General features: G+C 34.1%; 1 protein-coding gene across 1 annotated transcript in view; it reads right to left on the minus strand.

Annotated features, from left to right (window-relative positions):
• The window catches only part of UNC13C (unc-13 homolog C), a 386,872-nt gene that overhangs the window by 69,814 nt on the left and 300,848 nt on the right, over nucleotides 1–16,210 (minus strand). Inside the window, exons 20-21 of the mRNA XM_074236225.1 lie at nucleotides 4,970–5,093; nucleotides 2,667–2,723 (exon numbers count right to left, since the gene is read on the minus strand). Coding sequence (XP_074092326.1) covers nucleotides 2,667–2,723; nucleotides 4,970–5,093 — 181 coding nt within the window. The remainder of the gene's footprint in view (nucleotides 1–2,666; nucleotides 2,724–4,969; nucleotides 5,094–16,210) is intronic.

Genomic DNA, 16,210 nt, shown 5'->3' on the forward strand with positions numbered 1-16,210 from the left:
AGTTCTGTGTGTGTTTAGGTGCATATATATATATATATATATATATATATATATATTTGTGACCCCCTTTGGATTTTTAAAATTTTTTTTATTAATTTAAGGGAATTATTAAGTGACTGAAGTTGAATTCGAACTCAGGTCCCCCTAAGTACAGGGTCAGTGCCCTATCCACTGCACCACCTAGCTGTCTCCTGGAGTTTTCTTGGCAAAGATTCTGGAGTGGTTTGACATTTCCTTCTCCAGGTCATTTTGCAGATAAGGAAATTGGGACAACCAGGGCTATGAGACTTGCCCAGGGAACCATAGTCATTAGTAAGTGTCTCAAGTCAGATTTGAACTTAGGAAGAAGATTTTTTCCTGACTCCAGGCTCAGCACTCTATCCACTGTACCACTTAACTTCCTCAAAGCAGTAGATTTGGAATTAATGGGTCTGAATTCAAATTCAAATCCTATATCTATTATACTTACTAGTTTCATGACCTTGCAAGAAGTCACTTTCCTGTTTAGATTCAATTTCTTCATTTAGATAATCCTAAAATCCTCCCATGATCTTTAGTCCAACCCACAATTTCATCATTCTTGAGAGGTTTGGCTCCAAACATATATGATGAATTTCCCTAGACATAGTAGTTGTCAACTCCATACTTTCACTCCAATTAGATATAGACTTATCAACATGGAATCACATTTTTTTTTGTTTTTTACAACTGACACTTTTAGGATCTGTCAAAGATATATGATGTGGTAGGTTTATAGTGATAAGACATTCTCAAGGAAGAGGGAAAATTTTCATGCATGTTAAATGTTGTATATTTGCATTTGTTTATCATGCATAAGTCTCCCCTAGAAATTGCTGTGATAGGTAGCATCATTCCTAAAAATTCAACTAAGCTCAACTGAGGAAATAAAAAAAATCTAGTCATTAGGTTCCCTGTGACTAGTACTTCTTCCCCAATTGTATGAGAATAGCAAGAGCTTAGAGTTTGCAAACTAGTGAAGGGCAAAGACTCTGCACTCTTTATTTCCATATTTTCTCAAAGCCTTATATCATGATTATCCTCATATAGTGGGTTTTATATTTGAATTCTCCTCTAAATCCCTTCTTCCTATCCCTCAAAAAGATTCCCCTGTTAAAGAGCACAGACATGATGGAATCTTTTCACAAACCAGTCAAGGAGCCTTTAAATCCATAGAGACTGTCCAGATGAGAACAGGCTGACTTGGTAAGACTGCTTTGTTTAAAAAAGATAGCAGAGCCCTTTCTGATGTTAAACTGCTTCTCTGGATATAGAACAATGAATCAGATCCCTCAGGGATTAATATTAGGACTAGTCATATTGGCCATCTTCACAAATGACATGAGAGGAATTATATATTGAAATGTGTCAGTTTATAGGTGATGCTAAACTCTTCATGGCAGTAAAGAAGGAAATTGCTGTATAGGTCAAATCAAGTGTGTATTAAGTGACTACTATGTATTCTGCTAAATATCTCTCTCTCAAATGAAGGACCCTAATGTTTACTGGGAATCACAGTAGCTCATTTTCTTAGGATATCAGTCCAATATGTGAATGTAATTAAAAATTTAAAAAAAACCCTTAAAAGCAAGGTTGAGTACCTAATAATTTTGTATAGCAAAGATTATAAAGGGAACTCCTGGCTTGTTGGCCTGTGCAATGTCCCATAGTCTAGGACATATACTCCAGCTCCTTATTTAGAAATGTATTTGTTGCTAGGATGATAGAGTAAACTCTGGATTGGTCCCTAGGGACAAAATCTGTGCTGAAGATGATTGGCTAATCAGTCAGGGGATATACTCTTGTTACTGGAGACTAATGAGCAGTCCCTTGTGTCATCTTAGCAAGATGCTTCAAGAAGGAGCCAGAGAAAAAATTTAAAAAAAGAAGTCAGGATGCAGACCCAATTTTGTGGTAAGTACCCTGGTTTAGCAAATGTCCATTCACCTGCTAAATGTGAATTAAAATTAGATTTGAGAATCAAGCATACTCAGTACTTACAAAAAGTATTATCTCTGTGTGTGTGTGTGTGTGTGTGTGTGTGTGTGTGTGTGTGTGTGTGTGTGTGTGTAGGTAATGTATAACTTGGTATAATGAAAAGAGATTGTTCATATATTCATAGGATTTAAATTTGGAGAAACCTCAAAAATCATCTAGTCCAAACCCTTTGCTTTAGATATAAGGAAAACAAGACGCATAGTGGTTTAGAAAGCTATCCAAGTTCATACTGGTATACTCCGTTCCCAAATCTTCACCTGTCAAATTTCTGCTCAATACTAAAACTTGCTTCTAATGCCACCTTCCTCAAGAAGCCTTTTCTGATTCTCAAAGTGAGTGAGTACTCCCTCCTCTGATTTCATAGAATTTTTTGTATTATAAACCTCAAACATAATTTTATTAGACATTGTTATATAATTATCATATAACATTATATAATACCATAATTTCTGTGAGAGAATCTTACCTACCTCTCAGACTGTAATGTTTTAGGGGGCTAGGGTTGAGATCTTATCTAAATTTTTATCCTAACCCCTCCCTCCCTACACCAGCATCTAGTACAAGGTCTGGCACTCATGGGTGCTTAATAATTTCTTTTTTCTAAGTGATGGTTGTATAAAGATAATTAGATATTCATTTGATGTTCTTACCTTCAATTTAGATAATTGTCCAAGGTCCTTAGCTGCACTGAAGATCATTTGAGGGCCCTAAAAATAAAAGGAGTAATGTTAAGAAATTGTTCTTTGTGATATAAGAAAAATGCAGTCAATGATAGGACAACAGTTATGCTCTGTTTCAACTGTTAAAAGTTCTAGTGTTTATATTATCGGTGTGAGTTATTTAAATAAGACTGGCAGTCTGTTACAATGGGAAAGACTGCTGATTCGCTAAGATTTGAGTTTGAATATTGATTCTGGTAAATAGGAGCTACATGAGAGAAATATATGCCAATTATTCATTGGAGGAGAGATTTGCTTAGATTTTTTAAAACATGAAATAAAAGTAGAGTATTGTTAAATGATGTTGAATGAAAAAATACATGTGACTTTTTAAAATTTAATCTGTAAAAACATTTTTTCATTACCCCCCCTTTTTTTTTTTTTGGTTTTTGCAAGGCAGTGGGATGAAGTGACTTGCCCATGGTCACACAGCTAGGTAATTTTTAGGTGTCTGAGGCTGTATTTGAATTCAGAGCTGGTACTCTATCAACTGTGCCACCTAGATGCCCCTCTTCATTACTTTCTTAAGTAATCAAGGGTCAGCAATTTAGCTGTAGGTGAAATCCTTCCCATGGCCTAATTTAGTACTGAAATGAGTCAAAAGCAGACTGTACTGGTCCTTGAGTTGTACTTTGCTGATCCTGGTCTAAGCAATCAATGAAATATTACATCAAGCTTTGCTTTTCAGATTTCTGATGTGTAAATACAGACAATTAAAATAAAAAAAAATCTCAGTTTCATCACATTGTTGGATAAAGCCACCATACAGCTCTCCAAAATTCATCATAGTCCTGAAGCAAAGGATGCTCAAAATTTTCTTTCAATAATTTTAAGCAAACACTATCAGATAAAAAGCACTACTGACTCACAAAATGGGAAAGAGAAGTGTTTTCACATTTATTTGTGGGTTGGAAAAACATTTTCCAAATAATGTGAGGTGCCATTCTGAGTAATCAGTCAAAATCTGGGTTCAGACAGTGTTGTGAGGATTAAATATAGGAACAGGACATTTTTTGCAAATATTAAACTACTAAGTATTAGCTTTTTTCTATTATTATTATTATTATTATAGTTATAATTTAAATGATGGACACTGTATTGGACCCACAGGTTGCCAATTATATGAATTATATTCTGTAAAAATAGTATAATAGTACTGGAATTTCCTATTTTGTTTTTTCACATTGAGAAGTTTGAGGGATTTGTGGCTTTTATTTGTATCATTTACTCAGCCCAGAGTCTGTGACTAGTATTTACTGTCAGGGGTGATTCTAGCTCTTATCCATACTTCTCATACATCTTTGCTGGTAGTAGCTAACTACTCCACCCCTGCCTTTAAAAATTTTTTTTAATTTTATTTAAGGAAATGGAGGTTTAAGTGACTTGCCCAAAGTCACACAGGCAATTATTAAGTGTCTGAGGCTGGACTTGAACTCAGGGCTTCCTGACTCTAGGGCTAGTGCTCTATCCACTGTACCACCTAGCTACTACCCCTCACTCATTCCTCAAATTCACTAAACAAGTATACAATAATAACTGAAGAGTGGAGACATTTGAGGAAAATTTAATCATTTAGAAAAAAGCAAAGGGCATAGTAAGGTTAAAGAATGTATACATATCCCAAAGCAAATCTCTCTTTCTCTTTAGAATTTCTACTGTTAGAAGTGAAGGGGCTGTGGAAAAATTTTTAAAACCAAATTTGCGACACTTGAATGCTTAATAAATAATAGCCCACATCTGAATAGCACTCTGAGGTTTGCAAAGCACTTTATATATGGTATCTATCTGAGGCAAACAAATATACCATGAAATAGGTAGTACATGTATAACTATCACCTTCATTTCACAGATAAGGAAACAGACTCAGGAGTGAAATAACTTACCTAAGGTTATTTGGAGGAAAAATGTAGCCAAGACATTGTAAAAATTTAATTTGACAGCATTTTTACTCAGTTTACAGTGGGGAGCTGGTGACAATGAATCTTTGAACAATATTCATATTAAAGAGATTTAATTTGGGGACACAATTTCTCTGCAACTGGATATCAATTAAAATAGATCTTCAAGGGAAAGAGCTATTCATATCAACACTGTTAAGGAAAAATATTCCCTGGTTCAGGATCTTTTTGGGAGGTGGGTTCAAGAAGATTTCTTTGAATTCCAAATTATTTAATTAATTAAAACAGTTAAAAGCAATGTTTAAAATGTAGATACACCCAAGTGTAATTCCTTACTGTCTGATCTGTCAAAGGAGGAAGAACAATCTGCTTTTCTATTTTGTTGAGGACAAGCTTCCACAGTTCTTTCAAAACCCGCTTCAGTACTGTCTTTTCACAAATTTTTGCAGAGAGACTTAAACTGAAAAAAATCAGAGAAATCCATTTTGAAATTTCAAGTCAAGACATCCAAGTTTCTCTAGAATCAGGATTTGGAGGTACTAGCCACACAGTTTCTCATGACCAATTAATATACTAGGTCATCATGTTATTCATGGGATCACAGGCTTAAGACAGGAAGAGATCTCAAAGTCCATCTAATTATTTCTCTTGATTTTACAGATGAAGGAACTAAGATTCAGGGAATGGTTTGTCTGAGGGTGGAGAGGTAGTAAATGACAGAGAAAGCAATGAAATCCGGATTCTCTCACCTGAGATTCAGTGTTCTTTCCACTTCTCTCTCGCAAGATCACACAGATAATTAAGTGGCAAGGTGAAACCTTGAACCTGGATCCTCATTACAAATTCCACTAAGTTTTCACTGCACAATACTTTTAATGATCAAATGTCTGATTCATCATACTGTGTGTTTAGCATAATATAAGTTCATTACCCAGTTTTTCATTATTCATTGCTTCAGTAATGGATAGATAGACTTCAAAAACTAAAGGAGAAACCTACAATTTTCAAGTTGTCAGGAGCTCCAATCTAGCCATCTGGTCTAATCCATGCCTGAAAGGAATGTGCATTTTAACAAACTAACAAATGCCATCCAGACTTTGTTAATAGACTTTCTCAGAGTGAAAGCCCACCATTTCCCAAGGCACCCCATTTTATTTCTATTTTTATAAGAATTTTGTTTCTTTGAAATCAAGCATAAATTTACTTCTTCCCACCTTCTATTCATTGTTCTTGTTTATGCTCACTGGATCAAATAAGTCTAATTCATTTTCCACATGATAGATAGCCCTTCAAATACTTGAACTACTCCAAATCTTTTTTCCTCTGGCTTAACTTTTCCAGATCCTTCAGCTAATGGTCATATGACGCTGACATATCATCATGGATATATTTAAAGAATGTACAAAGTAAATATTCCTTCAAAACCAGATTTTTTCTGTTCTTTTTTCTAGTTGATCTAAAATCAATGTCTGAGAGTGATATACAATGGTCAATGTAGAACTGGGAGAGGAAATGAGAGGACTGATCTCTCAGTTTCATCAAGTTATCCATACAATTAAGTAATAACAGATCAAGATTCTCTTGGCAAATAATTCCCAACATCATTCTTAATTAGAGAGAATAAAATGACACACATCCATGACATAGCGGAAATTATTAAGTGATTTCCATCTTCATCACTGTCATTAAACTAATACCAAACTTAGAAATTTTTGCTCTTTTGGAACAAATTACAAGTGACCATCTGCTATGTATGAAAAAACTATGCATGATTTCACTGGAGAAAGACAACCGATTATATTATTGATTTTTTAAAAGTAACTCACTGTAAACTCTATTTTTGAGGAGATTTACCTAAATATCATGCTAAGTTAAAAAAAAAAGTTGTACAAAACAATGCCAAGGAACCATGGTTCATGTCTAGTAGTGGTAACAAAAAGGATATCAATTTATATCTACATAAAGTCATTCATTTAAAATCTCATGCTCTCCTATCTCATTGACATATGGAGGTGATCCTGAGATTGTTACAGCTGTGCCAGGGGACTGTAAGCTTGAGCAGTTTTTGCTGGAAAGGCTTCAAATAGAGTATTGATGACAGACTGTGCATACATTTTGGGAACCAGCTTAGCCAGTCACCTAGCAAGTCATGGAGATGCTCACTGCAACTGATGATAAATTCTTTGACTATGGCAGGCGACAAAACAAAAACAACCACAGGAAATAGAGAATGGTATTCTGTCCTATTTACTCTCCTATATGAAATGACTAGGTTAGTGATAAAAAGGGGAGAGGGACAGAAGTAGCTAAGAAACAATTTTTATTGAGAAGAAAAAAGATAGTTATATCAAATACCCTGGTTGAAAATCCTACAACTAGAATACATAGGCAATTGGTCCAAATATATAATAGGAAGAGTTGAAAACTACAAATGACCACATGAAAACATCAAGAAACATTAAATGAAATGAAGTAAAAATAACTCTGTGGTTTTACCTTATACCATCCAAAGAGAGACAAAGGATGCAGAACAGAGAAGTAGGGGACTACCTAATACAAAGTGTTTTGATGGAACTGAAAGAAAACCAATTTGGCTGGATTGCACAGTGTGAGGATGGGAGTCCTATATAACAGAGCACTGTAAGATACAATCATGATCTTGAATGGTTTGAATGGTTTAACCTGACCATTCTTTATTGTCTAGGGATGCTTCTATTTTGGGGAGAAAGAATTAAAATGACTATGAAGTATATAATGTCTAATGATTACTATGTAAAGATCAATAATTTATTTACAAAAATCCAATTTTTAGACCACCTGTAAGGCAATCAATATTTATTTGGTTCTCACTATATTCTAGGTGACTCAGTGGATAGAGCACTGGACCTATAATCAGGAAGACTTGAGTTCAAATGTAACCGCAGACATCTACTAGCTATATGACCCTGGAAAAGTCACTTCACCACATTTGCTTCAGTTTTCTTATCTATAAAATAAGCTTGATAAGGAAATGGCAAACCACTCTAGAATCTTTGCCAAGATAACTTCATTGATGTACTAAAGTCTTTGAATCACGAAGAGTTGGACATGACTGAATACCCGATCAATATCAATAATATTTTAAGTGCTCTGCTAGGAATTGAAGAAAGAAAGACATAAGTGAAAATTGTCTCTAATCTCAAGGAATTTACAATCTAGACAGAAGAGTTATTTAAACATATATATATATATATATGTGTGTGTGTGTGTATATATATATATATATATATATATATATATATATATATATATATATGATAGGTACCAGATGATTTGGAACAAGGAGGGAGGAAAACATTAACAATGGAGGTGATTTGGAAAGGGTTCAAGCAGAAGGTGGAACTGAGCTGATGTCTGAAGGGAACTGTGAATTCAGAGGGATAGAGTTGCTCAGGCTCAGAGATCGGTCAATGCAAGAGATAGAGATGGAGAATGAAGTTTTTTGAAGGAACAGAAAGAAAGCCAGTTTGTCTGGACTGCACAATGTGAGGATGGAAATACTATATAATAAAACTCTCAGTGAAGGGCAGGATCAGGTTACCAAAGTCATTAAATGCCAAAAAAGAAATTTTATTTTATCTTGGAGGTATAACAAGTCAATGAGGTTTATGAGTAGGAGAATGACCTGGTCAGATTTTTGTTATAAGAAAATCATCTTGATATCTGTATTAAGAATGAATTGGAGAAGGAAAATACTTAAAGCAGAAATGAGGAAGTTATTGCAGTAGTGCAGGCAATAAGAGATAACAACCTGGATCACAGTGGTTTCTGACAAATGATCAATGAGTAAACATAAATTGTTCCAAGTTTGACCTCCTCACTGTCATGAAGCCAGAAGATAACAAAAAAGTTGAAGTTATATATAATGACAATTCAAAAATTCCTATTGGAAAGACAAAGTAAAGGAGATGGTTGAGTCCATATTATCATACGTTCAAACAATAAGAAGTATCATTTCATGGAATCATTAATTGAATCTCATATTGTAGTACTTAAGAGCAACATGAAAATGAATGCAATTTGGTTGTCAGCATCTTTTGAAAAGGATAAAATGACCACAAGAGGACTCAGGAAGTCAACCTATACCTTGATACTCAGTGGCTTCAATTTAAAGGGAAGGATGGTAAGAAATATTTTGGAAAAATAAAACTCAGGTGTCAGAATTGAGAGGTCGAAGGCATATAAACTATAGAGAAGTCTTATACTTATAGAACATATGAATGCTGTCAAAAACTAATGAGGTGCTAGACATGGTGAGCACTAAATAATATAATTAAATCAAAATTGATTTTTTTATGCACAGAGGAAAAAACTTCATTGTTTATGTGGAAATAATTCCAAATCACTTTTCCTATGTATAGCAAATCTACAGAGTTAAGATGAAAAAGCAATACAAAATGAGAAAAAATATACAATTAAAACTTCAACCTCATCATTTAAATAAATTGTTGACCTCTCTCCCAAGTGGAAAACAGGAAAACAGGTGAAAGTACATGCATTATCATAAATTATAATCATTTCCTAAGGAAATTTAACCAATGTAAAACAAATAACAGAATGAAACTAATGAAACCTAAAAAACTATTTCAGCCAGCAAATACTGCATCTCCTTGCCAAGCAGAGAAATATGACAGTCAAAGGTAACACTAGTTTAATTAGTAACTTTATTTGTATAGTCTTAAATAGAAGGGTAATGGAAGATTACAGGCATTACTGCCTAAGAAAACATTGAGAAGCAGTAGAGAGAAAAACAAATAAAAGGAAAGCTTGATGAAAGATTCAAAGAAGCATCTAGAAGACTTTTGAGAATACCACTGGAAGATAATAAATACATGAAAAATGGAAAAGATCTGTGGAGAATTTTTAAGGCTCATTGTCCAGAATAAGATATATAATTGAAAGGACAATCCAACAATCCATTTCTCCCTCTTCCTCCTTCCTTCCCTCTCTCCCTATCTCTCTGCTCTATCATGCTTCCTCCTCCTCTCTCCCCCTGCTCCCTCTCTATCTTTCCCTCCACTCCCTCAGACACTGTAACTGGACAATGAGCTAAGTATTCCTACATATGAAACTACAGCTATGGAAAAATCACATTGTTCAAAGAAATAAAGATGCCATGGAACTTTACATGGTAGATACTACCAGGTCAACATAGTTTACTAATGAGAAATAATTCAGGAAAAGTTATATATTTGCATGAGAAAATGTATGGCTAGGGGAAGAAAAAGATCTCATTATGGAGTCAGAGTGATGGATAACTGATAGATAGCCAACATACTTCATTTTAACTACTCAGCACCAAGCAGATCAGAAGGTATCCAGCATATTGAATGGCTTATCTGTAGCAAAAATATGAGATGACTAAATAAGAATCCCACAGACTGGGAAGGCATAGATAGGTTTTGATCATATTTGTCACATCTGATGCTCACAAAATCTTATCTAAGGCAGAAACATTTGGAGAGGTTAAATGATTTGCATAATCTTATACAAAGACAAAATGAGAATCCTTAGATTGAAATCTAAATTATCTGATTCCAGTTAACTGATACAAGTCAAGTATAGTGTTTACTAAGTACATTCCTCATAGTTAACTCTTAATTTGTTGAATAAAATGGTTCAGATGAATAAATAAATAATTCCTGATTCAGAAAAGCCCAGAACTTTCAGGTTAGAGTGGGCTTAGTAGGGTGACCTCAGTGTTTTTCATGGTGATGCCAATTAAGGCCACACCAGAGTAGAGTCATAGCATAGGATCACAAATTGAACACTAGTAAAGAACTGAGAGAACAGCTGGTGCAAGTCCTTTTATGTTACAGATGAAGACACTTTGGACCTGAGAGATTAAGAAACTTGTGAAAATAAGCGTTGGAGGTGAGATCTGAATCTGGATACTGTGGTGCCATAGCCATACTCCCTAACAAGCTATATCTGCCTTTCATGCAGTTGTCAAAGTTATCCATTTTTTAAATTCCAAGATATAGTATAATCTAGAATCAATGGATTACTCAGGGGCAGGGATTCTCTCTCTCTTTTTTGTTTTTGTTTTTGCAAGGCAATGGGGTAAATTGACTTATCCAAGGTCACACAGCTAGGTAATTATTAAGTGTCTGAGGTTAGATTTGAACTTGGGTCCTCCTGAATCCAGGGCTGCTGCTCTATCAACTGCGCCACCTAGCTGCCCCTGGGGGCAGGGATTCTCAACCATTTTTGTGCATATGTCATAACCCCTTTGGCATTCAGGTGAGCCCTGTGGACTCCCCTTCAGAATCATGTTTTTAAATTTACAAAAAAAAAAAAAATTCATGGAATTACAAAGGAAATTGAAGCAAATGAAAATAAGCATGCCATTGTTTACCAACCAACTTGATGGACTCCTTAAAATTCACCTATGATTTTGTTCAGATTCATTTCTCTACAGAGACTATTGTGGTATTCTTTCTAACATTCAGACTATTGGGGGAACACTCCAGAGAGTGTTTATATTTTATTTTTTAATTTAAATAAAATTTTTATATGTGTATATGATTTCTTAAGCATAATTGAACATGCAAACAGGATATGCTCTTATGAAGTTCAGGGACATTAGAGAATGTACTATTTTCCCACAGATATTTATTTTTATTTCTAATAAGAAACTGGTAGGTTTTTTTTTGGGGGGGGGGACAATATTCTTTCTAGGACCAGTGGACTAATCCTGAATACAGGACTGGAAATAAAAACATGGGAACAAATTGGAGATATTCATAAAATATATGACTGGTACAAACTGGACTTTATTAGGACAGATTTATAAAATGGCAAATTTATCATGACATAATTAAAAAATAAATCATATCTTTCATTTATATGGACTCCATTAAATTACTGACAGTTCAGATGGACAGGGTTAACCTCTACATTGGATACTAAGGTGTTTGTGTGTGTGTGTGTGTGTGTGTGTGTGTGTGTGTGTGTGTACAAATAAAATTTGCAAACAGAAACTGTGATCCAGGTCACACCAACAAGTCAGCATCTCAGCCCTCAGTCCTGCAAATCCAAATTCAGGACTCTTCACCATACCTCACTACCAAACTTTCTGTATTATATTAATAAGTAATTTAGTTAATATATGCTGTGCAGACCTTTAACTATGATAATATGTCAAATCTTTATCCCAAGTGATCTATTTTAGACTTGTTTTATTGAGACTGGCTCATTTGGTAGAATAAACAGGTAATTGATAAATAACTTTTATTCTAGATGGACAGAATTAGTACAGGATTTTAAAATACAGTAAATTCTCTTTAAAGTTACATTAAAGGTTTCTGAAGTAGCAGCATATGCCATGAAAAGATCACAGGATTTGAAGTCAGGCAACTGAGGTTTGAATCTGTACTCTGTAATTTACTATTAGTAGAATCTTTTTATTTGCCACTAATATATGACTGATAGTAACTTATTTACCCTGATTCAAGAGGGTCTATTTACATAATTAAAATCAAAATAGATTAAAATGTTAGGAATGATGATACTGCTTCAGTGATAAGATTATAAGAATCAGATCTTAGTGAGTAATTCAATTACTTTACAATTGTTAATTGGGCACTTTGGAAGATGAAGTATTGTTGCAGGCTATTTGAGACAGTAGAGGAAGAATTCATTAGATAGTTCTGGCTTGAAAGAGTTCTTGTATTCCCCCAATACACCTAATTCAATGTACAATAATTCCCTCTTCTCTAATTGTGACCAAGAATTGCAGTGTGGGGTGGTATTTAGTTAGCCAGACTCAGAGTCAGTAAGACTAGTTTTAAGTCCTGAATCTAGAAATACTGTGTGCCTCTCGGAAAGATATTTAATCTGTCAATAGTCAGACAATTTTACAAGTTAAGTTGCTGAGTAGATACTGATATTTATTGATATAGGAAGGCTTTCCTTATTAGGAGTTTTCTATATTGATGAAACCACAGGCTTTAATTAAGAAAAAAGACAATTTGTAGATATAAACATATCTGAAATAAAGTTATCCCTTCTACATTATAGGGATTAGGAAGACGGTGTCCCTGTGATCTGAAAAATCCATGTAAAATGTTTTGACCATCCCTTTGTACTAGAGAAGAAGTCTAAATTTTTTCTTTTCTTTTATGGGGTGTTTACAGTTCCTTATTATAAAATTTGGGTTAAGTACTTGGTCATAGGCTCTGTCATCCTCTGGCCTTTGAATGTTTTTTGTTGATTCTGCAAAAATTTCCAAAAAGTCCCCATTTAATTTCTTATGCCAAACCAAACCAAACCATGATATATATTGAATCTGCAATGGGGAAAGTTGTGATATGGAAGTGATAGCTGTAACCACTAACCTTGAGTGTCCCCAAGGCTATCTCATGGACCTTTATCTCTTTTCCCTTGATAAAATTTTATTTTATAATCCCTTCAACTTCTACACATTTAATTATTGCTAGGCAAATGATTGTCTGATCTTTCAATCTAGCCCTAATGTGATACAGTGGATCAAGTTCCAGGTCAGAAGTCAGGATCATCTTCCTGAATTTCAAATCTGGCCTCAGACACTTAGCTGTGCGAAACCTGGGCAAGTCACTTAATCCTGTTTAGCTTCATTTTCTCATCTGTAAAATGAACTTGGGGAGGAAATGACCACATACTCTAGTATCTTTGTCAAGAAAATCTCATATGGGGTCACAAAAAGTTAGATAAAACTGAAAGGACAAAAAAACAAAAACAACAACTCTTCTGACTTTGATTTTCATATATCCAACAGTCTATTTTTCTCCAACTGAATGCCTTTCATAGAAATCTTCAATGCAATATGTTGCAAACAGTTCCATTTTTTCAATTAAACTCTCTTTTCTTTGTACCTTCCCTATTGATGTTAAGGGCACCACCAAACTACGAGTTAATCAGGTTCACAACTGAATTGTCAAACCTTATTTACTCACTCTCTCTCTTCCTCCATTGACAATCTGTTAGATTTTCTATAATTTTTTCCTTTAAAATATCCTTCGTATATTCTCTTTTGCAGATCCTTATCGTCACTCACACTTGGGACTGCAATAGCACAGGTCTGAGGATGCTCCTCTCCCCCATCAGATGTAACTCTGCTTTTAAAGTCCTTCATACTCCACCCCCTTCCTACCTTTCTAATCTTATAATTTACTCTCTAGTAATGTTGACTTTCTTGTTATTCCTCCCAAACAATCTCTAGGAATTTTCACTGGTTTGACCCCATACCTTGAATTCCTCCTTCCTTATCTTCATCTTCTAGCCTTGGAGGTTTATTTCAGGTCTCAGGTAAAATCCCACCTCTGCAAGAAACCTTTCCCTATCCCTCTTAGTACTGGACCTTCATTCTATTAATTTGTATTAGACTATGAGTTCCTTGAAGGCAGAGACCATCTTTTTGCCTTTGTTTGTATCTCTAGCATTTAGTACAATGCCTAAGTATATGTTTAATAAATTTTGTCTTGTGTCTTGTGTTAAAATATCTTGTGTAATTTTTCACAAGGCTATAACTTGAAATTATTTTCACAGATGCAGGATATGGTGGAAAGGTCTCATGGTCTCAGGACCTGAGTTTCTAGAGTATTTTTCCCTGTGAAATTCAAATAGGTGGATATCTATTTAAGTCCACTTCATTTTATGACCACGTATTTAGAAGACTTTTTATTGTAAACATATATTTTATAACTACCCAAAACTTAACTCAAATACCAAACTTAAAAATAATGTTTCTTTAGTCATTAAAAAAACAAATGGAATTCCTGTGACACAGATCTGTGTGTGTGTGTGTATATATAAACTTATATGTACATATATGTGAAATATTTCTCAAAAAGTATTAATAGATATCATTCTTGTTTTTTCTTATTTTAGCCCAGAATTTAGATTTAATAAAAAACGATCTTCTTTTTTCATTTACTTAATGCTAGAATTAACCTTTTCTCCTAGCAGTATATCATTTGCCTCTCACTTTTAGTACGATTCCAAGTGAAATATTTCTGGCTACCTGCGAAGGCCATGTAGCCATTTGGTTTCTTCTTAGAATAATTTTTTTCTTCTTTTTTACTTCTTCTCTGTGGAATTTTTTTTTCAGGAGCATGGGGAATTGGCAGTTACTGCTAAGGAAAATTACTTTTTTTGGCCTTCTTTCTCATTCTGTTTCTAAGACTTTCTCAGTTGTTACTGAGTCTTTATAGTCTTATATATGAATTACCAGAAGATCACTTCTTCTCTTGTCTAGGGAATATAATATCCCATGTCTTTTTCCCCCTCAGAGTGGTGATATACTTACCATATTTTTCCCTCTAAAAAATTCTTTTGATTCTACTAATGAAGAATTAAATAGTCATGTTAAACTAAACATGATTATTTTTTTTAAACTAGGTTACTAAACTGGAAGATCAGAGAAAAAAACATTAGATTTCATAGCTAAATATTTTATAAAGTATTGAACATGTATTTATACTTAAAAGTATTATTATATTATTAAATTATAAAATATTTTATATGTAATATAAAATATTTTATTGTTAAATATTTTATAAACAATTTCCTGCTATTTATGGGAAAAATGATGAAGAAAAATGGATTAGTAGATAGTATGTTCAGAGTGATTCAGAATTGGGTGAATAACTCGACCCAGAGCAGTCCTTAATGATTCAATGTGAACTTAGAAGAGGCCCTTAGGAGTTTTTGCTTGGCATGTGCTTCTCTATACTTTATGAATGACTTACATAAAAACTAATATGGCGTGATTATTTTCAGATGAGACAGAGCTCAGCAGGTTAGCTAATGTTTTGGCTGATAGAGTCAGGATTCAAAAATATCTAATGATAGGCTAAAATATTGTTCTGAATTGAGTAAGATATAATTTAAATCCATTCATCATACAGAAAAGGATTTATCAAGCTCCCAATCATTTAAATTATATTGTTACTGCAAATGTAATATGAATAGGCAGTATAATATTATCTTAGGCTATAGTTGTGGTGGTAATAGTGGTAATAAAAGAAAAGTAGTTAGCATCTAAATACCATTATAGGATTAATGAAGCACTTTGTTTTCTTATTTGATTCTTACAACAACTTTGGAGGGAAGTACTATTATTATTCTCATTTTACAAATGAAGAAACTGAGGCATACAGAGTTCAAATGGCTTGTTCAGAGTCACACAGCTGAAGTCTGTGGCAGATTTTGAATTTAGGTCTTTCAGTCTCCAGCTTTAGTGCTCTATCCTCCCTAAGTCTTAGCTGCCTCTAAAATCACTCAGAAATAAGGTGATGATAGTGACACTATATTCTGCCCCACCAGACCTATCTGGGGTAATATACTCATTTGTGGGGCACACTTTAAGAGGTTATTGATACACTTTGGAAAAAGAGAATGAGTAAAAGAGTCATCACAGATCTCAAATTTGTAATATATGAAAGTCAGTTGAAGGAAGTGGAGATGCTTAGCCTGATCAAATGAAAACTGAAGGGCATAATTATTATCCTTAGGGTCTGAAGGACTGGCATATGAAAGAGGGATTAGAATTTTTCT

Source organism: Macrotis lagotis, chromosome 4, assembly GCF_037893015.1.
Source record: "Macrotis lagotis isolate mMagLag1 chromosome 4, bilby.v1.9.chrom.fasta, whole genome shotgun sequence".
Classification (NCBI taxonomy): Eukaryota; Metazoa; Chordata; class Mammalia; order Peramelemorphia; family Peramelidae; genus Macrotis; species Macrotis lagotis.